Source organism: Ruditapes philippinarum, unplaced genomic scaffold (genome assembly GCF_026571515.1).
Source record: "Ruditapes philippinarum isolate M1 unplaced genomic scaffold, ASM2657151v2 ctg3438_1_1_1_1, whole genome shotgun sequence".
Lineage (NCBI taxonomy): Eukaryota > Metazoa > Mollusca > Bivalvia > Venerida > Veneridae > Ruditapes > Ruditapes philippinarum.
The window spans coordinates 1-27,009 of NW_026859150.1; the positions used below are offsets into that span (position 1 = coordinate 1).

Below are 27,009 nucleotides of genomic sequence, written 5' to 3' on the forward strand. Positions count from 1 at the left end.
GTAGTAAGTAAAAGTAATTAGTTAATAAAATCGACATGTGTAAACTTATTTTACAAATCATATTAAATAGCATATTAAATACACTCTGAAAATGCTTACATAAATTCATTAGTGATTATATTTACTGGCAACATATTTACTGTTAAAGTTAATTGGCTATATATTGATAGAATTATTAAAAGAATATATATTTAATTGCCCTTTATATTCATCATTATACGACTTGACATATGAGTAGAACCACTGGCCTTCCGTAAGCGAACTGAGTTGAATTATTCATGCAAGAGCTGATATCCGAGCTGACTCATTCTTAATTAAATAATAGCATGAACTGATATCAGAGCAGAAAAACGAGTTTTCAGTAAGTCAACTGAACATAGACTGACACTAGAGTAGAATCACTGTCTGTTTTCAGCCAAATGAATAAAACTACTTAGTACTAGTTTATTTCCAAATAGAACCAGGGATCTCCAGTATCCTAACTGAATATGGGCTGACAATTAAGTAAAACACAAGCCTTCCGTATGCCAACTGATCAAGAGGTGCCATCAGAATAGAACCACTAACTCACGCCGGCCAAGTGAATTAAGATATTTAACATTAGCTGATATGCGAAAAGAACCAGGGCCCTTTCGAAAACAAACTGAGCAAGGACTGACACCTGAGTAGAACCACTGCATGCTGTCATTGAAGCTATCTACGATATTGTAGTAAACTATTTTTGTTTGGAATTTATTCAACTTTCAATGGAATCATAAGGAAAAATTCAAAGGCTTACCTTGTCATAGCAACATTGTATATTTGTTTCTATGAAGTTCAAATCTCCTGAAAGTGATCTTACACCACACAAATCCTAACAGTAAAATTTCTCGAGTGATTCTGCATCGGGAAGATTTTGAAATTTTGATCCAAGGCCGCTGAAACGAGAATAAAGACACATGATTAATACATATTCTTACAACCCGAACATTGTCTTGTTCATAAAATGTTTTGAACAAGAGAGCCGTAATGATTCAATATATCGTTCGCCTGATTTTAAAGGCTCCTTTTGACGTGGACCAATTATTATTGCAAACTTTAATAGTCTATAAAAGAAAAGCAGATAAAGATTAATCAAAGCTTTATGTGGTACTTATCACAAAGTTCATTATAAGTTGCATATAAAACAAGAGCCTCCAGCAAGCGGGAACCACGTTCCACTTTTTCTTACTACTAAGGTTGAACACATTGAAGAAAAGATATTGCAGTAAAGAATACTTCAAACAAGAGGGTCATCATAACACTTATATCGCTCACCTGAAAATTATTACTCTCCATCACAATTAACAAGTAATATTGTAAACTATAAACAAAAGCAGATATAAAATCTTAATCATAAACTGATATCACAAATTTCATATTTGTATGTGAAATAGCGCTCATTTTAAAACATAAGCGGTTGCGTTTGCTAAAAAAAACAACAAAAAACAGTTACATAAAAAGTCAGTGGTTGCAATACAAAATAAATGTTTGAAACTAAGCATTAGCTCGTGTAGATAAAGAGAAGAACTTTAAAAAATAATTTATATACACATAAGAAACATTTATTGTTCCTCGGGGAGCTGTCGGTAGGAAAGCACGCTCGACTATTTTAGTGCTTGATAGTAAAAGAGTCTTGATAATGTAATTTATTTTCAAAAAGAGCATATAATACTCTCAAAGAAGTGTATAACATTTAAACTTGTTTCAAAGCCAGATGTCAACGGGATATGAAAATATTTGAGGTGGTATCCAAAACGTTTACATACATTTTAAGTCAAAAAAGGGGATAATTCAGCCAAAATGCTTGATAGAGTTACCTCCTCCTGTCTACAGGTTTGGGACATGCTGGTGAACAAGTGTGCAAAGTTTCAAAGCCAAATGTCAATGGACTTTGAAAATATTTGAGGTGGTACACAAACTTTTACATAAATTCTATGTAAAAAGGGGCATAATTCTGTCAAAATGCTTGATAAAATATCCTCCTCCTGCTAACAGGTTTGGGGCATGATGTTGAACAAGTGTGCAAAGTCTCAAAGCCATATGTCAATGGACTTTGAAAATATTTGAGGTGGTACGCAATCTTTAACGTTAATTCTAAGCTGGAAAAAAGGGCATACCTCTGTCACAATGCTTAATATAGTTACCTCCCTCTGTCTACAGGTTGAGGGCATGATGATGAACAAGTGTGCACAGTCTCAAAGCCATATGTCAATGGACTTTGAATATATATAAGGTGGTATGCAAACATTAACATAAATTCTAAGTTGAAAAAGGGTCATCATTCTGTCAAAAATGGTTTATACAGTTTCCTTCTCCTGTCTACAGGTTGGAGGCATGATAATCAACAAGTGTGCAAAGTTATAAAGTCATATGTCAATAGACTTTGAAAATATTTGAAGTAATATGCAAACTTTAACATAAATTCTAAGTAAAAAAGGGGCATAATTCTGTCAAAATGCTTGATAAAATTACCTCCTCCTGTATACAGGTTGGGGACATGATGGTGCAAAGTGTCAAAGCCATAATTATGTCAATGTACTTTGAAAATATTTGAGGCGGTAGCTTTTAAACAAGTGTTTTTATTTTCATGTGTCTTATCTGACTAAAATAGTTAAAGGTTTTATTTTAACTATAAAATCTACTTTAAGAATAAATAATTTATTGAAAATATAAAAGTAGTTTTATTTATTATATATAGTTGTTTTTTTTATTTATCATGGAAAAGTTTATAATATATTTCACTTTAATAATCTATTTCAATACTTTGATAACTTATATAAAATTATATATAAAATAATTCAATAAAAAATCTCTTACCTGTGAAATATTTCCAAATTCTTTTTTTTTTCATCCATAACGTTCCGGTAGAAAACTTTCTTGAATTATTTATCCTTTTTCAAATGTTATTATTTCTTTATAAACAACTGTTCCTTAATTAAACTTTAAACAGAAAGAAATGTTTTTAAAATTAATGACAAGCTATACAGTATATGCATAAATTTGAAGAAATCGCCATTTTGTTTTTAACAGTTTAAGTGTCCATTTTTAAATTGTTTTCATTTAAAAGTCTTGAGGTTATTTCTTCTGTTTATTTAACAATATTTTGTTTCGTTTATTCTGTACTTGGTTTTCTTGTTCTGAACACAAAAAACCCCCCACAATAGCTGTTGTCTTGCATCACATGAAAAGTTTGTGAACTCCGAATATTTTCTCTAAAACGATCATATTCTCTTACCGGTTTAATGTCGCTCATGTATACTGTAACTGACTGCGGAAGAATTTCCAACACGGTAATAAAGTTCTGTAAACATCCTGCAGACATTCTTAACAACCACAACGTCACACTTTTAATATTCAGCATGTCACGTGACAGTAACAATGAACTTTTATCTAGATTGATTTTCCCCAACTTAACCTTAACTAATGACGGTGTTGATATATTTAATTGTAGCCTCCAAGGTAACTTAACCAAGTCTAACTTTGATAAAGTTGAATGTTGAGACAAGTCCAAGTTCAATCTCTTACAATCAAAGTGGTGGCTGGTGCCATGTTCCTTACTCACTAACCCCCACAATGTTAACTTTTTCATTGAACTTTGACCCGAGATAAAATTGAAAAATGTTTCCAGTTTTTTGTGAGATAACGTGAAGAATTGAATATATAATTGTTGTAAGTTTTGTAATTTCCACAAATTTTCACTCAGATTTTCTTCATCATTTGTCAACCCACCACGCATCAAAGATACGTACTGCATACTGGGAAACAATATACGATTTGTCTCCGCCTCCTTCTTGCTCTTCCTGCTACCTATATAGTGAAGTTTCTGTATATGACTGAGATCTTTGAGAGAGAATAACTCTATAATTTCACGTAAACTGATGGAAATATGTCTTGTGTCTATATGAAGTGATTTTATGTTGGTTTTATTTTGTTTTAACAAACGTTGCAACTGCTCACTGTGCACGGTACTGACGTCAATGAAGAAATCTTGTAAACATAATTGAATATTTTCACTTTCAGGCATTTCTTGTAAACACGACATGATCATTTTCTGTATGTTATGCAATGGAGTAGTGTACATGTCCTCGCCACGTGTCCTAGTTCTATAGTCGCGTGTAATCTCGTCTTCATTTATCACAGACATCAAATCATTTGATATTGCACACATCCGGTCAGAATTCAATTCAATTACAAATTCCCAAATTTTTGACATGTCTAGAATATCTTGAACAGTTCTACATTTTTCTAGAACAATTGACTGAGCCTCTTTTTCATAACTTATAAATATGGCTGCAAAGAATTCTTGAACTGTTTTGTGGGAAAATGACACTTTACTAACCTTTTTAGTTAGATTTGTTGTTGTACTTTGAGACAATATTCCCGAGTGAAGAGTGAATTTCATCTCTTCTGGTGTGAGATATTTCTCAGTAACTGATCCATCAAATACCAGCGTGTTTTCTCTTGTTTTATTTGATAATGTATGATAAGCTAGTTGTCCTAAATTCACCAGGAGTGGGAAGTATTCCTTACATTTATCATGTTCAGTAAAGCATGCTGGGACATCACTGGAAGAAAGGGTTTGTGAAATATCTCCGTATTTCTGCGTCGTTCTTAATAAGAGGAGTTCGACTATTTTTACATACAGTTCACATTTTGAATTTCCTATATTGAATCCTTCACACCTTAAGCAAATCATATACATTAGAAGTAAAGGCACGTATGCAAGGTGAGCAACCCGGCTATTGAAGATTTCATTAACTAAAGTAGCGTCATCTATTTCTATTGACATGTTATGAGGAGGAGATTTCAATCTTAGTAATGCTCGTCTTATAAGTGTTCTTGCTGAGTAGTAATTTAGTTCGGTAAGTTCTACGGTTTTCCCTAATTCATTCGAACTTAAATTCAAATCTCCTAATTTCCATGGTCTCGTTGTCGTTAGAATTGTACAATTTTCTCGAACGTTCCTGTGGGGGATTGATCGTGGTGCTCTCTCACAATTCCTATTCGGATGAGTCCATTCATCAAGGCCATCAAGAATCACTAGGCAATTTTCACGACTCAGTAGTTCCTGCATAAATTCTTCCGTGAACGATTTTGAGTTGACCAGATTTGAAACAATAAGTTTAAAAATGAGTTCATCAACAGAACATGAAGTGTTCGAATCTCGCAATAACACCAGAAATACGAAGTCAAAGTCACGCATACAGTAAATATCATTCTTTTCAAAATGTGGCACATCCTTATCTGGACAATGCGCCTGGTACCAAGATGTCGCTAGATATTTTGAAAATGTAGTTTTTCCGAGTCCAGCATCAGCCTTTAGATATATTTCTCGGTTAGCCACACCCCAAGTTTTGAACAACTCCTGCAATTTTTTAACAGTTAATTCAGGCCTGATATAGAAAGAAGCCAACGGCGTATCTTTCTCTTCAAAAAGCGGCGAAAGTAGAACTTTGCTGTGACTCCATTTGTAGAATCTCATCAGATCTTCTTTAAGTTCTGAAAAGAAATATAAGAAACTTTATAAGTAAATGAATTATTTAAACATATAGCCTAAAATCAAATGTTCAAAACACTACTGAGTCGAATACGAAACGAAGCTGTAAGTCACTAGTGAATAATCAAGCTGGTTACCATTTAGCTTTATATCTCTTTTTATCGAAAAGTACATTTCAACATTTTGCTTATTTGTCAACATATCCTGATGTTATACTTAAACCCCAAAAAAAAAAAATAAACAAAAAAGTATGCTGCGAATTTATATAGATAAACTGTATATGAAAAAATGTATAAAAAACATAGCTAGATGACCCATTCATTTGGCTGAAATATTTCTTTATTTGTTCTTCCTAAATGTCCATATGAAAACTATAGTATGCGCCTTTGACATTGAATAGGTAAACGGCTATATCATATTCATGACGCTGTTTATATTATTGATATTATTTCATATTAATTTATTAATTATTATTATTTTCATCATCACAATTGGGTGCCCTTGTTTTCTACTTTATATAATCATTTACATTACTTCTCTCTTTATATTACAAGCGAGTAAAATAGCGAGTGCATTTGTTTATAAACAGATAGGTTTGGTTAATTGATTTAAAGTCATGTAATAAAACTGGAATAATGTACAGCAAAATACAAGAGGTCTTCATAAATAAGGAGCCGTTTATTAAGGAATCTGTCTTTCAATCCAGGTATCGAAGATTCGAACACTTATTGAATGCCGATCATGTTTCCTCATAAAGACCACAGTTTATATAAACCAGTCTACTTCCAGATAAAATATATAGGTTCCAAGAAGGGTAAAGTGATGCTTGTACTAGCAAGACAAGGTACATATTGAATTGTATAGGCTCGCAAGACATGGTACAGTGATTTCGTTTACTGTGAAGACACTAATACTAACTTTGCGAGTGATATCTTTTTACAACAATGTTACATGATCAAAAGCAGTTTAAATATACTGTAGCCCCGTCCATCAATAGAAATGAGATATCATATATATGAAATTAAATGAAATATCAGCCACCTTTCAAGAGTAAACCACACTTACAGCTGCTATTTTGTGACTTTAATCTAACATGCGTTTATAAACGATGAAAATCTTAGAGCTTCCTCTTAGATCTAACCAAATTTACCCTTTTGCGCAATTCTACATACAACCTATCTGGTCAAGCTACGCCTCTGAAATCAAAAACAAATGTAACCGCTTCAATGAGGTTAAAAATGAAGCGTTAAAAATGAAATCCGAAGTCTCATAAGAAAGCACCTTTTCTCAAATAATTTTGAATTGGTTTAATTCTGCCTACCTTTTCAGAATGGAATGTTAAGTTACTTTCCCCTAATATTAATAATGTTAATTTTGTAAATATAAAATAACATAAAATACATTAAAAATCTTACAATCGTACAAAACTGGCATCCATCAATCTTGATTTTAGTTCTCGTCTGTTTTATTTCAACTGCGCGGGATGAACGGTAACATACATATTTTGATGGCTATTTCACATGAAGGGACAGCTCTCGTGAAATGAATCAAAGTACTGAAGGCACTGCAATTGGGACATGCATTTGCACGGCAAGCCCAACATAACCATTTTGATCATTTCGATTGCAGAATATTCCATAATAATAATGATAATAACAATAATACCAAATAAAATGATAATAATAATAATAATAATAATAATAATAATAATAATAATAATAATAATAATAATAATAATAATAATGATAATGATAATGATATGATAATGGCAATGACAATAATTACAAAATATAACATTTTTATAAGCAAAATTCTTAAAAAGGAGATAACTCTTGAAATAAAGATGCACGACTTATGAACATTTTCATACATTGTGTAAGTATAATTAAAAAAAAAATCAGTAATGTAGGTGTTGATAATGAATGTTCATTTTGAATTTGAAGTTAATCCATGAAATAATAAGAAAGTTAAACAGAATGAATAAGAAAAGATTAAGGAGGAGATAATTCTGGAAATATAGATACCAGATTTATAACCTTGTCATATCATTATGATGTGGGAGTTTGAAGTCAATCCTATAAGTAATGAAGAAGTTGGAGTAAAATATACCAATTTCTCAAAAACAATCTAAGTGTTAGGGGACATAATTCGGGAAATAGTCTTGCTAGTGTATTGAACCTTCTCACAAATGATTTGAGTGATTATAAGAAACATATATATGAAGTCTGAAATAGATAAATTAAGAAATAAAAAAGTTATTAATTTTTTTTTTCATAAAAATTCTAAGTTCAAGGGTGGTTATTCTGATAATTGTTGTGCTAGAGTTGTAAACCTTGTCACATTTGATGTGGTTGATGACCAAAAACTTATATTTGAAGTTTGAAGTAAATACATTAAGAAATAAAGAACTTATAGTGAAAAAGCCTAAAAACTAGAATCAGAAATCTTGACGAGGTTGCTAATGTTTGGTAAGTATGACATCTCTCAATATACTCCCTATAGTCAAGATAAAAATGATGTGAATAATTGTCATACTGACATCTATTCAGATTTTAAGTTTCATAAAAATGTTCAACTCGTTTTGATTAATCACAAAAATTATTATTATGACATGTTTTAAGCCTATTTGTTGCCTTGACAACCATCTTTTTCATCATAAGAAGGAAATAAAAAGACGAGCATAATCTCCAAACTGCCATCTACCCATAGTTCAAGTTTAATTAAAATAATTCAGAACTTTTTGGGTTATCACTGGATCCAGTTTGTGTAAGATTTTGCCATATTTTCAGTCTGTTTGTTGCCATAGCAACCAGAATATTTAACATAGGAATAATAGAAAAAGACGTGCATTATCTCCATATTGCCATCCATCCATATTTAAAGATTCACAAATATATTTCCAGTACTTTTTGCGTTGTAAATGGTACTTATGTGACTTTTCCTTTGATCTTTTTGGCCATTTTTAGTCACACAAGGCTTGAAAAAATGACACACACGTAAAAACGGAATAAAAAGGATCAAAGAGAATTTACTGTTCCAATTGTTCTCCAAGTCACACAAGTACCTCTGGGTTTGTTCGGACGGACAGACGGACGGACAGACGGACGGATGGTAAACCTAAAGTCCCCTTCGGTTAAACCGATTGAGGACTAATAGTAATATCTTTATCTAAAAAAGGTAACATAATTATGAAGATATACCATCGTAGAAAACAAATAACATATCTTAATTTTAATTGTTTTTCCAAAAACAGTATGTTTAGACATGAAATAATGATATAAGCTAAAACAAATGCACAAATCATCACGATAACTGAAAGACATTCATACAAGTTCTTTCAATATATCTTGATTGCTTATTGATGAATTATGGCTGTTGCCAGAATGATGAAAATTAGAAGGTGCATAAGTTCAGTTTCAGTATAATATGGCATATATTGTATTTGTACCAAGTCCATCATATATGCTCTTTTGGATCTGATGAAATTTTCTACCTCCGACTATTATTCAAAACATTTCATGAAAGTCACGGTGTCACTTTTCATTAATTGCGGATACAAAGATGATTTGTCTTGGTATGTGGAAAGGTTTTTTTTACAGTTACCAGAGATGACACGAAATTCTGACTTGACCTTTAAACATATCACTGCAGAGAAAATTCAAGACATTTCACTTTTATGACATTTCACTATTTAGACAGTTCAATTCCAAGACAATGTTTTACTTTGCGGTTTATTTTTTCACATGCCAACTTTGTAAATGATATTAACGTTTCGTTTTTTCATATTTTCATTAGAGATGTTAATAGGGAGATGAAAAAACAACATGCAAAATGAAACACATTTATTTTTATTTTGAATCTATACTGGCTGGCTTGTGTCATTCGTTTTCATCGCCATGCAACCCTACCAAACAAAAATTCGAGAATTAACAAGTTAAAATGACAGGGGATAGGAGCGACAACAAGGTAATTAGTGTGTTTGAATTATTTATTAAACTTCGCCTGTGCCCTGTCATTTTAACTTTTTTTACTCAACTTTACGCTTGGTTGAATAAATATTTCAAACCACGTGGTCGCACAGTGAAAACACGCTAATTTCCGGGTACTTGGGGCGAAGTTGTATTTATTTATCTCGCGCCCCCGTTTATTAGTGTGTTTTCGCTCCGCGCCCCTCCGTTTATATCGAAAATCTTTGTCCGCTCCCCCGCGGGGCGGTGTTTTATTTATTATATCTTGCCTCAAACCCCCGATAACTAGCGTGTTATCGCTCTGCGCCCGCGTCATTTTTAACTTGGAAATTATCGACATTTTCGCTTGGCGTGCATGAATGAATGAATGAATGAATGATAAATGAATGAATTAATTAATTAATTAAATGAATGAGTGTGTGAATGAAAGGATGGATGGATGGATATATGGATGGATGGACGGACGGACGAACAAACTAACGAATGCATGCATGAATGAATGAATGAATAGATGAATGAATGAATAATGGAATGAATGAATGAATGAATGAATAAATGAATGAATGAACAGTGAAATTAATTAATTGATAAACAAATAAATAAATAAATAAATAAATAGATGACAATGAATAAATTAATAAATAATTAAATAATTAAATACATAAATAAATAATAAAATACATGAATATCTATTATATCTTATTCTATTTTTTTGTTAAATTTTAATTTTATTTTCTTTTAGTTGAAGGCGGGAAGTTTAAGCCTACATTTAATGGAGTTTGAAAGAAATTTCGTGCTCAAGTGTGAGTTATTTTAATGGTAAACAAGCAAAATGTCACCTTGCGAGACGTTTTATTTATTCATTTATAAGTTGCCGGTCTAGCAACCCAATCAAGAAATCTCTGTGAGTTATTTCTAAGAACCATTATTGCTCTTAAAACTCTGCTTCTGATCATTACTAAGTAAGTATTTATAAGTCACTAAAGAGTATGGCTAAGTAAAAAAATAAAATAGTAATGTTAATTGTGGGTACAGGGTAACAGAACTCGCATGGAAGAGGACATTATTATCTCAGTAGTGCTCAAATATGTATGAGCTCTACTCACTGAAACAAGACCACATACTAGCTGGTCGCATTCAACGTTTCTTCCTTTTTCTAAAATCAAACACATCGGAGGAAGAATATTATAGAAACGATTACCCATAGAAAGCATAATTTCAAATGTAGCACATTTTATTAATTTAACAACAACAAAAATACCAAAATGGTGAAAGGTCGAGAGAATGGAGGTAGGAACATAAAAATGCATTTAAACCATTACAAACTGTTGTCAGACACGACATATATCCAATCATCATTGTACCGAAACAGACTTTGGATGACAAATGCATACATTCGTTATACATGATCAAACATCAACCTCTCTGTGAAAACCATGCACGTGGTAGAAATACATTCAACACGTATTAAAATACTCCGCTTGAACAAATATTGTTGTGATCTCACTTATTGTACCTTCCTACTCACCAAAACTTCAGTTCGGTCATAAATAACAAGCTGATTAACATCAGATATCATAAAAAAAAGTTTCAATCATACACGTGCGGTATGTTATAGACATTTAAAAATAGATATGAAAGTGTTTTTTTGTTCCATGTTGGCGGAGGAAAAATTTATATTTATATTTAGTGACTTTCAGAAGCATATATAGATCCATATAATCTTTATTAAAGTCTCATCCATACAAAACATTTACAAATTGTAAAACATAAAATCATAAAATTGCCTGCATTGTCATTCTGATAGGAAACACAGTGAAAGGGGTGACAACTTCTCAACCCATACAGAAAATACTTCCAATATGTATTGAAGAGTTACCTCTCTTTAATTTACATTATAACGATTGAATTCAAAAACAACACTGTTAACCTCGTCCGAAAAGAATCCCAATGCCCATATCGATTTTGGAAAATAACGTTCCAGCAAAGTTCTTTAGTTTTGACTAAATTTAGAAGAAAATAATTCTAGAACTGATTAGCAGCTGTTTCTTAAAATTTAACACTCATACATTTATTTCTTGAAAAAATCTTATTTAAATGTAATATGTTGAAGATTTGATAGTGTTGTTTATTTACGGACGCCCTGAAGGGACATTTTAGTTAATTGTTATTTCTTATTCGTAAAACTATTAATCTACTGCAAACGTTTATATTCTAATTTTGAGAATACTTCCAAAATACTTGTATGAAAAAGCAAAATAAAGAAGATCTAGTAAAATGTTCTGACTAGTAAATGACGTATATAATCAATTATTACATACTGTTTAAAAACTTTTTGTTCTAGAACAATTTATTGTTTACGAACGATATCCACGTGTGTTGGATAATAGAGAGACTCTGTCAAATAAGGTAATAGAAACAATATAATTTCACGGGTAATATAATTTTTAAAATATGTTTCATGAGATATAGCTTGGTCCACTTTAATAGTTATTACTTATTTCTTATAATTGTATAGTATTGAAGCATCTTTATAGTTTCATAGCACTTTGAACTTGTAACAGGAGGCTTTTCAATGAAAAAAGCCATTTTTGCAGAAAATGCTCATGAAATAATGGGTGCTAGAACAATTGAGCCATGCCCATATACCTTATAATTTTGGCCGACGATGATTCTTTTGCCTATTGGTAATACCCAAACGGACGATTTCATTTTACTGAACAGGTAGAATAGCATAATATGTATACTTTGCGGGTCATTGATTAAGGCTGTAATCCAACATATTCTTTCACGATTTACCCTCAGAGGGAGAGAATAATATTTCATTGACATAGTTACTGATGATGAATAACAACAGTTGCTGAACAACGAAAAGGTGCATATACAGAGATAGTTCTGGCTCCACTGTGCTTTTAATTATGTTGCCGTACAGATTGTGGACCAGTGCTTTTTGTTATTTACGACAGTCGCCCTTCGTAAAGAGAGTCATCTTACCAATCCCATCTACTCGGCACTTTTCGTCAGTCTTCGGATAAGGACCTCGAACACAATAGTATGAAAACACAGAACGGATACGGTATTTCGGTCTAACCTACGATTAGAAACTAGACATTTAAACAAATGGAAATTTAATGCTCAGAGTTGTTTACATGTTTATTTCCAATATATCAAGTAAATGCCCACCTAAATTAAATGAATCCATAGATACAAAACCAAGCAGTACATTATTTGTATATTTATTATTATGGCTGTAGAAACCGAAAGTTCAAAATGGCAACCTTAAGACATTCAGTCGTATTTGTTTAAAATTGTACATCAGTGGGCAAATTTAAATTTAAAATGGTTGTCAGATATATTTTCAATCATAGTTGTACCGGAACAGTCTTAATTGTCTTTTGGATGTCAATTATATGAACATTCGTTTTACATTTCTCTCTCTCTTTATATTAACATCTGAAACCACGTGGTAGAACTACTTTCACTCCTTATTGTTTAGATTATAGCCGAGGCATTTCCGAATGACATCTTACATAATGTATTATTACCCCTCACTTTTTTCGTCATGCTAATTTCCCATAGGCCTCTGGGAGTTATTCTTACTGTTAATGCAAGTGTACCACGTGACTACGAATTTTGTACTGTTACATAGGTAACAGTATTTTTTAAGAGGTCACGTGGTCTATTTCCTTAATAAAATGAAATGAAATGGCCGCCATTTTGTTCTCGATTCATTCTTATTTTCAACGTTAAACCCCGATAGGACATCAATTTCTCCTCTTGAGTCCCTATGACACTCATAAAATTTAGTTGTTTGCACCCTGGTGAGCTTTTCGCGTATAAAATATCTTTTTGCTGAATAGTCGAAAAGTGAACATCCGTTTTCAACGGAAGTAATTGCAATGTAAATAATGTGTCAAACTGGAACATACAGACGATTTAAGCATGCAACAAAGGATTATTTAACAAATTTAGTCAGTGAAACGTTACAGATATGGTGGACATAGGATATCATCGTTATTTTGTCAAAAACCATGCTAAGAATATTCTGGAAACAGAAGGATCCGATTTCACAGATCATAACCGTATAAATGGGTTAGTGTTTTGTTTCCTAAATAAAACCTAGCTTATTGTATGTTTATGATTTGTAGATATCATCACTTGCTTAAAGACTGAAAGAAAAAGAAAACTTCTCAAGTAGGCCTACGGTAAAGTACACTTAAAACTTAAAAGGTAAGGACAGTTTAGTTATTGTTATTCTTGGTTTATTTTTGTTACAGTTAGATTTAGTTGACAATTTCAGATCATCTCAGTATTTTTGTTCGGGGTAATAAAATAAAAATAACACATGGGTTTGTGAGTAACAGTAAAAATATCATCCCTCGTAAAAATACTGTTACCCTCGGCTACGCCTCGGGTAACAGTATTTTCCTCGAGATGATATTTTTACTGTTACCCACAAACCCATGTGTTATTTATATAATATCAGTTTGTAAACAATTGGTCGGTTTTGCAGTCAAACTATTGAGACTAACCATGTTAAGCTGTGTTGCTTGAGAGCACTTTTCATGCTTCAGTTGATTATTTATAAGCATTGATAACAGGACATATTTTTTAGCAATTAGGAAAATGTTGTTGCTAGCCCTTCTGATAAAGTTATATGCATTGGGCACTTTTTATAAATAGAGATTATGCATGGGTCCACGGCGAAGGGCTCAAGGGGCTGAAGCACGCCTCTTGACCATCTAAGCCTAAAAGTTCTTATAAAAAAGACACATCGAGAATAAAATATAAGCAAAAACTGGCTGAAGATAATATAAGTCACCAAATCCTTGTTAGTAGTATAGCGGCCAGTTTGGCGCCACGACTGCGCATGCGCGGCACCATTTTTGATTCTATTTTTAGAATGACATCATCGTTCTATTTTTAGAATGACATCATCCTTCTATTTTTAGAATGTTATCATCCGCCTTTTTTTAGAAATCTATTTTAAATCCCCCGGAAGTATGCGGAGCTGACTCGTATACACGATCTAGGTCTTGAATCGCGGACATTGTAGGTCAGGTCCTCGGCCCTTGACAGAGAGATAATTACCTTCATAACAGATAAAAGAAATGTCTGTAAATAGATACGTGCTTAACATTTTAATTTATAAATGAGTTAAATTAAAAAAATACAAATAGTTTTTTAATTTGTTCAAAATAAATAATATTTATACATTTAATATCTGTAAAATATAACTTGTTTACTCTTCAACATCTAGTAAGGAAATGACTGTAATGGCGTAGCGTCCTTGTAGACTGTGTATGTGCCGATCTATTTTTAGTCGCGGTATTTCACAATCACCAGGAGCTATTTCATCAGCCCCACGCAGGTGTCAATGAAAGATTAAGTACAGTCGCCGCTTAGTCTAGGCTCATAATACCTAGCGGACCTATGTTGAACAAAAACCCTTTGTCCTTCGTTACAAAATAAAGCTTTTCATTGTTGAACAACACAAAAGATGAAAAGAATTAATTATCCCTTCAAACGCAGCGACTGTCAAGTACCTGCGTCGCTCAGTCTAGATTCACAATACCTAGCGGAACTATTTTGAACAAAAACCCTTTATCCTTTGTTAAAAAAAATCATTAAATGGCATTGAGGCGTAAATGGTTCACCTGGTGCGTGTCGGACAAAGTAATCAAATCGCATTCATCAAACAACATTGGAAAAGCCAGTACAGCAGTTAGGCGTGATAATTACATTTTTGTACATGGTTAGAAAGTTATAATAGTTTATCTCAGCAAAACATGCATAACATTTTATCAGAAAAATGCGTTTTTCGTCTTTTGTGCAACATTTTACGATATACATTTTGATTTTTTTCGCATCAAATGATAGACCTGCCAGAATGCTTCGAAATAAACCTTAGGGTCTCGATTCGATTTTCAGCCATTCTCGAGTTATGTCCCTTTAGCGGTTTTTAAACCATTTTTTCAAAGTCCATAAAACACTTAGATTTATATACCGTTTGAAAGATCTCTGCGAGTAGATACAGAAAATGTATTATTATATGGATCTATCTCTTACCATTTCTGAGATAGGAGAGTTTGAATATGGCTGACAAAATCACTCATGCGTAAAATGACGATTATCCACTTATTTCTAGACATAACACGGGCATGTTGCATATCAAACCAAAGGTCTTGACAAATGCTACAAGCTCGAACTAGCAAACCGGAAGTGAAATCACTCATTCGTAAAATTATTAAAATAACTTAAATAAGCTTACGACCAGTCTTTACTCCTCGCCTATCAAACTATTTATGACAAGTCACTATAGCCTATACGGTCCATTTACGACAGGTTTAAACCGGTATTGCTATTTCTGATCAGCCAATGAAATTGAAGAAGATGACGTCTAAAAACAGGCAGCCTCGTTATGAATCCACTCTCAACCAATCAAAATGGAGAACGATGACGTTCTTTCCAGAAATAGACTTGACTTGCCCAGTGGAGAGTATATAAGAGAGCGCTCTAGCCCCCTTCGTCATTCTGACTTCAGAACTCTAACCGACAACATGGAAAACATAGCAGCTACTTTTATAATAATGGTGAACTGATGAATTTTGCGGTGACGTGGGGGATACAGGATTTTACCGGGGTGCGGTTCCGACTATTTCAGTTAAGGAACCCACAATATGGAGATGACTTCGTGAATGATCAAATGGAAAAATTATTCGACAGTTTAGACGACACAGTGCAAAACTGAGAAGACGTTAACCTGGAAGATTGAGTTTTGGCGCTAAAGTATGCAAGAAAGCAAGAGGAAATCGAGGGTGCAGTAAGAGCACTATTATTTGACAAAGAAATGGATAAGATGGCGACTGCTTGTGTGAAAGACGGGGAGTGGTACCCACAGTCACCAGGGATACAAGTAGGGAGTGGGGATGAGCCTCAAGCGGAACCCTCTTATAGGTCCGACGCCCCACGGGAGCTTCAGTATACGATAATAAATAAATCAGAAAGGACGTATGCAAAAACAATAATATAGAAAGACATCAATGTGAGACCTCGTGTATAGTATGTAAGACGAATAATTGCCCGGAAACAGAAAATAAACTGCAATATGACATGCGGATCAGAAGAGTGTTATAATAAACATTTAGAGAAACTAGTACACAACAAAGGAAAATTCAAAGGAAAACCCATTGGACTATCCCAGTGTCAAAATACTGGAAATGCCCAACATGCTACAAAGTCATAAGGACAGACAAAAGGAAGAAAGAAGACCATGAGTGTGGAGAATATTTGTGTTACTCGTGCGAACAATACGTGATGGAAGGACATTTATGTTATCTCAGATCAATACCAGCCAAAGAACATTCTAATTCTAAATTTTTATTTTTTGATTTTGAATGTAGTCAGGATGAAGTGTCGGAGTGTGAAAATGGATATGTACTGAGTAGAAAACGAGATTGTAAGGACTGTCAAACACAACAGGTATGTAAATCTTGCTCTAAATAATTAACACTGTAAAACATCTTGGTGCGGAAAAGCCACTTATCGTCCGAATTTTGTAGTAGCACATACTGTGTGTCCAAAATGTATCGATAAGCCATTGACCCCTAAATCTATATGTAAAAAATGCGGAACGCGGTGCGACGAATGTGACAACTCTGAGCTACATGATTATGAAGACCCAGGACCGTGTCCGGGTAAATGTGGATTCAGAGGAGTACGTTCGAAAGTGCCGACACTGCAGAAAATGTGGCGAATGGTTATTTCCCCCCAAGCACGAATATTTCAAAGTATTTGCTCATAATATGAAAGCTTACGACGGTTATTTTCTATCAGAGTACTTAATAGATCAATCCATGAGACCGGACAAGATTATTTACAGTGGGTTCCAATGACTGTATTTTCTGTTTCCGGGCAATTATTCGTCTTACATACTATACACGAGGTCTCACATTGATGTCTGTCTATATTGTTGTAGTGTTTGAGGCATTGGTCGCAGAAATACCTCGTGCTGAAGAAACCCGTGATGCTGCTTATGGCGTGAAAGTGGTCGTCGTCCACGAGGAACTGGTAAATGCATGTACACTCGTCTTTACTAGGGCTGGTAATGAACTTGTTGCCTAGTATGGCGCTGACCATCATCACGCGCACTCCCAACACTTCTTCAAACGCCTCTACGTCGTTTAAACTGGCTGGACGATGTAAAGGCACTCATGCTTATTGGCTGATGGCCACCGCTAACTGTCTCTGTTCGTCTCTCTGTTTATTCCTCAAATGTTTGTAGTAACTTTCTGGTGTACTTGCTGGTGTTCTAGTATAAGTTGTACATTGGATTTCTTTTGACGGTATTTGGCAATCTCTTTCCATTCTTCCGGTGTACATCTATTGAGTTTCGCCCAACTGACTCCGATCGCCCTCGCCATACACATTTGGTCATCATTTTCAATGGTCACTATTGAGGTTTTAAAATTTAATGAATTATTTTTTCCTTTTAGTTTGTATCTTATCCATTTCTTCGTCAAATAATAGTGCTCTTACTGCAACCTTGATTTCCTCTTGTTTTCTTACATACTCTAGCGCCAAATCTAAATCTTCCAGGTTAACATCTTCTCAGTTCTGCATTGTGTCGTCTAAACTGTCGAATAATTTTTCCATTTGTTCATTTACGAAGTTCTCTCCATTTTGTGGGTTCCTTAACTGAAATAGTTGGAACCGCACCCTGTATCCCCCACGTCGCCGCAAAATTCATCAGTTCATCGGCGTCTGTGAAAGAATTCACCATTATTTCAAAAGTAGCTGCTATGTTTTCCATGTTGTCGGTTAGAGTTCAGAAGTCAGAATGAGGAAGGGGGCTAGAGCGCTCTCTTATATACTCTCCACTGGGCAAGTCATGTCTATTTCTGGTAAGAACGTCATCGTTCTCCATTTTGATTGGTTGAGAGTGGGTTCAAAACGAGGCTGTCTATTTTTAGACGTCATCGTTCTTCAATTTCATCGGCTGATCAAAATTTCCGGTTTAAACCTGTCGTAACTGGACCGTTTAACGATAGGCTATAGTGACTTGTCATAAATAGTTTGATAGGCGAGGAGTAAAGACTAGTGGTAAGCTTAATTTAGTTATTTTAATAATTTTACGAATGAGTGATTTCACTTCCGGTTTGTTAGTTCGAGCTTGTAGCATTTGTCAAGACCTGTCGTTCGATATGCAACATGCCCGTATTATGTCTAGAAATAAGTGGATAATCATCATTTTATGCATGAGTGATTTTGTCAACCATATTCAAACTCTCCTATCTTAGAAACGGTAAGAGATAGATCCATATAATAATACATTTTCTGTATCTACTCGCAGAGATCTTTCAAACGGTATATAAATCTAAGGGTTTTATGGACTTAAAAAATGGTTTAAAAACCGCTAAAGGGCCATAACTCGAGAATGGATGAAAATCGAATCGAGAACCTAGGGTTTATTTCGAAGCATTCTGGCAGGTCTATCATTTGATGCGAAAAAAATCAAAAGACGAAACGCATTTTTCTGTTAAAATTTTACACATGTTTTGCTGAGAAAAAAATCTTATATCTTTCCATCCATGTACAAAAATGTAATTATCACGCCTAACTGCTGTACTGGCTTTTTAACTACTTTTCAAATGTTGTTTCATGAATGCGATTTGATTACTTTGTCCGACACGCATGAGGTAAACCATTTATGTCTCAATGCCATTTAATGACCTTTTTAACGAAGGATAAAGGGTTTTTGTTCAAAATAGTTCCGCTAGGTATTGTGAATCTAGACTGAGCGACGCAGGTACTTGACGGTCGCTGCATTTGAAAGGATAATTAATTATTTTCATCTTTTGTGTTGGTCAATAATGAAAAGCTATATTTAGTAACGAAGGTCAAAGGGTTTTTGTTCAACATAGGTCCGCTAGGTATTATAAGCCTAGACTAAGCGGCGACTGTACTTAATGCCTAATGCTTTTTCTTTCATTGACACCTGCGTGGGGCTGATGAAATAGCTCCTGGTGATTGTGAAATACCGCGACTAAAAATAGATCGGCACATGCACAGTCTATAAGGACGCTACGCCATTACAGTCATTTCCTTATTAGATGTTGAAGAGTAAACAAGTTATATTTTATAGATATTAAATGTATAAATATTATTTATTTTGAACATATTAAAAAACTATTTGTATTTTTTTTATTTAACTCTTTTATAAATTCAAATGTTAAGCACGTATCTATTTACAGACATTTATTTTATCTGTGATGAAGATAAGTATCTCTCCGTCTTGGGCCGAGGACCTGACCTACAATGTCCTCGATTGAAACCCTTGATCGTGTATACGAGTCAGCTCCGTATACATCAAGGTGATTAAAAATAGATTTCTAAAAATAGACGGGTGATAACATTCTAAAAATAGAAGGATGATGTCATTCTAAGAATAAAACGATGATGTTATTCTAAATATAGAATCCAATATGGCGCCGCGCATGCGCAGTCGTGGCGCCAAACAGGCCCCTATACTACTCTTGTTATAAGAGTCTGGACCAATGCTGAGTTCCGGTCATAAAATTCTTGCAGTCAAAACATTGTTTGCCTCTTGGCAAAATGTCAACATAATGTCTTAGACTAAATATGTCATTCTCAATTTTTCTTCTATATATATACCAAAAAGTGATATATATATATATATATATATATATTATATATATATATTCACTTTTTGGTGACAATATTTCATATCTACTCGAAACAAATATCCACTATATATACACCTGAAAATCGCCCACCCAAAGATATTAAGTGTCACAAACCTACTAATTGTACAAATTTAAGATTTTGTTTATATTGTTTCTGCTGCTACGGCTACTTGCTGCTAGAGGTTATAAATACTGTCAAGTCCAACTTGCAGTCAGAGGTTATTAATACCATCGTGCCCAATATGCAGTCAGGGGAAATAAATACCGTCGTGACCAACATGCAGTCAGAAGAATTAAATACCGTCGTGACCAACTTGCAGTCAGAGGTAATAAATACCATCGTGACCAACTTGCAGTCAGAGGAAATAAATACGGTGTAACTTCCGAAAACCGAACACCCATGGGACTTGTCAAAAAATTCGGATTTCAGAGGTTTCCGGAATTCAGAGGTTTATGATAATGCGGACAAGACTAAGCCACTTAATATCACTAAATTTCAAGGAAGAAGTGGCCTTTACTGTAATATCATATATAATAGTCTTTTAATCAAGATAAAGATGTGAATGAAAAGAATACATTTTTATCTTACTTGCAAATGCTTTTGAATTTCTATCAGTTTGAAGAAATGTTGTTAATTGCATAAACTTACATATCGTCCGATGCTAGTTAATTAATTATTACATCAAATGCAATAAAATCCCTAAAGACTTTTGATGCATACATTGTCCAATTAATTGTCATATAATCCGCCAATAAACACTTCAAATTAACTGACCGCCGTAAATTACTTTGATTAACCGCATCACTTCAAACATACCATTTCACAGTTTGTGATTTTTAACGCGTGTCAAATTACACGATCACCGCTAATTAGTAAACAATCGATAGGGAGATTAAATCTTCCTGCAGGGTTTACAATGTATTTCACACCTTTGGATATTTCCGGTTTTTGGAGGTAAAATTGCATTGATTTGACTCTAATTTTACGAAAATATCGTCCGGAATTCAGAATTTAGAAGTTCCGGAATTCAGAAGTATTATATTAATAGAAAATAGAAGGGAAAAAATCGGGACTGAAAAAATTGTTCGGTTTTTAGAAGTTTCCGGATTTCAGAAGTTCCGGAATTCGGAAGTTACACTGTACCGTCGTGATCAACTTGCAGTCTTAGTTGATAAATATTGTCATGACCAACTTTCTATCATAGTTTATAATTACCATCGTGACTAACTTGCAGTCAGAGGTAATATATACCGTCGTGACCAACTTGCAGTCATAGTTTATAAATATTGTCATGACCAACTTGCAGTCAGAGGTTATAAATACCATCGTGAACAACTTGCAGTCAGAGGTTATATATACTGTCAAGTCCAACTTGCAGTCAGAGGTTATAAATACCATCGTGACTAATTTGCAGTCAGAGGAATTAAATACTGCCGTGACCAACTTGCAGTCAGAGGAATTAAATACCGTCGTGACAAACTTGCAGTCATAGTTTGAAAATACTGTCATGACCAACTTGTAGTCGGAGGTTATAAATACCATCGTAACCAACTTGCAGTCAGAGGTTATAAATACCGTCGTGACCAACTTGCAGTCATAGTCTATAAATACTGTCATGACCAACTTGCTTTTCATAGTTTATAAATACCATCGTGACCAACTTGCAGTCAGATGTTATAAATACCGTCGTGACCAACTTGAAGTCATAGTCTATAAATACTGTCATGACCAACTTGCAGTCAGAGGTTATAAATACTGGCGTGACCAACTCGCAGTCATAGTCTATAAATACTGTCATGACCAACTTGCTGTCATAGTTTATAATTACCATCCTGACCAACTTGCAGTCAGAGGTTATAAATACCGTCGTGACTAACTTGCAGTCAGAGGTTGTAAATACTGCCATGACCAACTTGCAGTCAGAGGTTATAAATACTGTCATGACCAATTTGCTGTCATAGTTTATTTTTACCATCGTGACCAACTTGCAGTCCAGTCATTGTTTATAAACACCATCGTGACTAACTTGCAGTCAGAGGTTATAAATACCGTCATAACCAACTTGCAGTCAATAGTTACAAATATCGTCATGGCCCACTTGCAATCAGATTTTATTAATACCACGTCCAACTACGTCCAACTGCCTGGCAAAGGCTATTGCATAAGGTTCATTGAAATTGACATATTCATATCTCAAAATAAATTACAATAGACCGTTCAGATTTCATTTACAGTTTTTCATATAAAGCTTCTCCATTTTCGACATTTTATTATTGCAAAATGTTTAAATTCCAAACCTAAATTAATTGACTTATTAGTGTCTTATAAAGGGAATATTAAGAAATATTGATGAAATACCATGCTTATTTTGTTTTCCCTATTTTCACTGTAAAAAATATTATCCCCTGCAGTGAAAGATATTTTCCGTATTTTCATTGGTGTCTCGTCGGACTTTTTTCTAATATATAATATTCTAGGGAAAGTCTTTTAAATTGTAATGTAAAAAAAGGAAAACTGTATATTTCAAAATTCATTCTACTAAATACAAGATTAATTACATCTTGCAATATGGAAATAATCATATTTCACAAGTGAACACTGCAACTCTTAAAATATTTGTTTTCATACCACTCGATGAAAATAAATCCTGTATTAATATAAAAAAAACTTGAATATCCTATATATATATTGACCAACCTGAAAATAAATACATATATACATAAACTGACATTTACTTACCCTTCTTGCGATTTTGATATTTTCCCTCCTCTGTCTGCATAAAAGAGACGACTTCGTTTCTTTTCTCTGTTATCAAATAGATACATATTTTATCACTATATATCCTGATTATTTTCTAAATTTTATATCTTTTTAAAGTCGTATGAAACTAAATTGTAATTTTCGAAACATTGCATTATATTCCATTCACATATTTATATTTCTCCAAACGGTATTGAAAAATATTGATTTTTGTTTTAAAGAAAGGTGATTAACAGTAGTGCAATTATCTTTTGCTCTACGTCCGAGAAAATAACTACACCAGGTATATTTTTCAAAGCAATGGACCGCGTCGTAATATGAAAAAATATCAAAGAAGAAACCTTCTTCTAGTCGTGTTTTGATCTCCTCTTGGGTTTTCTCCACTTCAGTGACCCTCTCTTTTACATTTGTCATTTCTTCTTTCAACCGATCAACATCAGCCTCATAGTCTTTCCATTTTTGTATTTCTTCTTGAACCCTTTTCTCTTCCTCTGGATCTAGAGGGCAGGTTTTGAAATCGTCAATTGTTTGCTGAATATTCAGAGCTGGAGAGCTAAGTCGGACAAGAATCTGAGAAGGAAATTAAACAGGAAATATCAACTACGATGTTTTTAATGCATGCATCCTCAAATTTAGCTTTGGTGTTTGTTAACTTATTCATGTTAATGTTAAGTCATAAAAGACGGAATAAAATGAATGAAGAAAATGAATTATAAAAATAAAAAACATATTGTCCATGTATTCAATACGCACGGTGATTTTATAGACATAAAATTATATACAGATGCACCATATTAACGAACATGTGGCCATATTTATAAAAAAATACTAAGCATTTTCAGTTAAAACATTTATTCTTTTAACTGTTTTAAGAAGTTGAGCATGGCTTTTGTAACATCTATTTGTATCCACTTTAAGTTATAAATGAGCAACCAGTATTGATTCGGAAACCGTTTTAACCTACAAGGTCAATGTGACCTTGACCATTGACCTCTTTACCCCTAAATCAAAAGAGGCCATCTCTGTTTATGAGCAATCACCATTCCAAGTTTGAAATTTCAAGGCTAAGCATTCTTTAGTTATTGATCGGAAACCGTTTAAACCTACAAAGTCAATGTGACCTTGATCTTGGACACCTCGACCCCCATATCAACAGGTTTTATCTACTGGACATCCTGAGCCTAAGCGTTCTCTAGTTATCACTCGGGAAACATATGTCTATAAACCGACAGACCCACGGACCGACCGACAGAAAAATGCAAAGCAACATACCCCCACTTTTTTGAAGGGGTAAATAAATAAACAAACAAACTGAAATTAATTATGTTTTGCTAGGCTATGCTTGAAAACAACCATTTCAAAAAAAATACTTAGAGTTACTTGGAGAATCTTGACCAACATTTTATTCATTTGTTTCAATCATGATTTTCTTCAATCATACTAAACAGTTTTCCCTACTTTGCCCTTGAAAAAAAAGCTAATTTTTCTATGAAGATCCTACCACCTTAAATATATAGTCATCTTTGATTAAAATACTTTTATCAATTGAACTCTAAGAAATTCTTACTGAAAATCATTTTCGAACATAATATAGCTTTATGCAGTTTCATATAGTTTAATTAAAGATGTACTTGAAATGTAAACAGAGACGATTTTATTATTTGAAATGCATCTAGTACTCGTATAACCGTCTATTTATCTCTATGACAATTGTTCAGCGAGGTCATGATCAGTTGTTGCAAACCTATGTTATTACCTGCTCTATGTCCTTCCACAATGTTACAAAGTCATGTGCTTCTATATCTGTTGTCTGTGTTTTATGGCTAATCTGAAATAATAATTAAAAGTACCAGTGTTTAAGTGAAAATACCCACATAAGCTCCTTTGTTTGGAAGACATTGACGGTTTCAAACATGACCTGCCAATGGAAAATTATACTGTTATTATTGAAGTGATGTACGAACTTTAGTTGGTTGGTATTTCAGCTATCGCTGGGACAGAAATTATGGACAATTTCACTTCTATAACACCTTTAGTGCAAGCCTGTCATATAACAGACATTCAACATAAGCATACAATACGTGGATATATATTGGAATAAAACAATGGAAATTACAAATGACACAATTGTGCAAAAGAACGTTTAATTTCTTGTGAATGCATTTCTGTTCAATTAAAAACGTTAAAACTGCTTATAGCAAAACACTTTTGATCTGACGAGAAATAGTTATAACTTTTACATCATTTGACTTGTGTTCAAGAGAAAGTATGTCGTTCTTCTGTTACACGGAACGCTATATATATTAATTACTTTTTCATAGCGTACTTACATCATTTCGATGAGCTTTTAACCGACATATATCTGCCTCAATTGATACATCGGTTGATATAAGTGAAGCCTTCCAGTCGAAATTCCTATTCAGTCCAAAACACCTCAAGCATCTTAGAAGAAAAATGAATATCAGCGTTAAGTCCATTTCTGACGTTGTTGGGACATGACCATCTGTTGGGAACAATATGTCGTATTGTTCCTGTGTTATAACGCCTTTGTTTTTCAAATGTGTAATTGTTGGCTTTCCTTGATTCAAACATGCACTAAGAGTTATGCCTTGAGCAGTCAGGGTCTGGTCAATTAAACTTCTCAAAACAAGGAGGCCTCCATCTATAATGAGTATTTGTAAACGAAATAGATTGATACGGTTTTCTGGCTTATGTGACATTTTCGTTCCCCCTTGTTTTGTCAACTCTTTCTTATAGCATCATCTGTTAAAAATAAAGATACAAATATCTTGAAATATTTGACAAATGATTTATAAACACACAAAACAGTACAATGCTTTCAAGATTATTTTTGGATATACTTAAAACATAACTCGTGACAGATGAATTGTTCAAAACAATATTAAATTGCTCAGATCAATTATTGGTGGTTATTTCAACGGTAGATGATATATACACGTATTTGGAAAATGTTATAACTTTATGTTGGATATTCGGTTAATGTTTGTTGTTGAATATAAATGTTTAAGTTAAGGACTTAACTTCCCCTTTGACCGGTTATTTCTTAAAATCAGCTATTCTGAACGTGAAGGTAATCATTTAGACTAAACTAACTAATGAAGCTGAATACTGATATCGTTATTGTTTTCGTTTCTATGTAAAAATGTCTATACCGGTTTTGACTGTCAAAAAGGTACATGAATTGATTTTGTTCAATACAAGTTTATTCTTGCATTAGGTTGAACAAAATATGACAAGCAAATATCATTCGGTAAAATGTACAAATGAACTAAAAAGGCGCTTACCGAGATTGTTACAAATGTAAAATAACATTAAAACTTCTTTTGAAAAATCAAACAGGCTAGAGCTTAGATATTTAGCATGAAACATCTTATAATGGGTGTCTACCACGATTGTTCAAATAAAATCTCTTGGATTGAAATTGGCCCCGCTCCGGGGGTCATTGCTTTTCCTGTAATGTTTATAGTACAAACGTAAAAAAAATCTTTTTAAAAAAACCTAGAAAAAACCTATATAAGAATGTGTTTCTCCTCAAAAACAATGCTCTATTTACAAGCATGACATTAACAGTGCCGACGTTAATGATCATGACGACCCAGGAGCCTAATGTATTGATCATTAAACCAGATTTGTTACAATGTAATTATTATACATTACTTATTCAAAAATAAAAGTTCTTGTTTAAAATATAATGTTGTCTCACAAAAAACGAACGACCCTTGCATAAAAAATGTGTTTTGTTGGTTCATTGAATGTCTTATCTTGTTTATCTCTGTCCTCAGAGCTGTTGACACACTATCAAATTAATTTAAGTACAACAGGTTGTCATAACTTATTAAAAAGAAGCCCGTCAGTCACAAAATGATATCCCATACAGACTACAAAAACGCTTTGCACGTCTGACTTAAACAATATAGTTATGTATTGATTTAAGACATTTGTCACATTAAAATGGTTTAAATCATCATAACAGACATAATTGTGCCCGGAAGGTAGGCAATGGATATTTAAACGTGTGTGAACAAATAAAACAAT

The 27,009-nt window shown here is 33.5% G+C and overlaps 1 protein-coding gene across 1 annotated transcript; it reads right to left on the bottom strand.

Moving 5' to 3' along the window:
* Positions 1–841: 841 nt before the first annotated feature.
* Positions 842–25,673, bottom strand: LOC132755426 (uncharacterized; the record flags this gene model as incomplete). Its single annotated transcript, XM_060746291.1, has 8 exons — positions 25,284–25,673; positions 24,710–24,781; positions 23,295–23,523; positions 22,933–22,998; positions 4,101–5,520; positions 3,771–3,896; positions 1,297–1,342; positions 842–917 (listed from the first exon to the last, which is right to left on the bottom strand). Coding segments are annotated over exons 1-8 (2,425 nt in total), but the record flags the coding sequence as incomplete, so codon positions are not given.
* Positions 25,674–27,009: the final 1,336 nt, after the last annotated feature.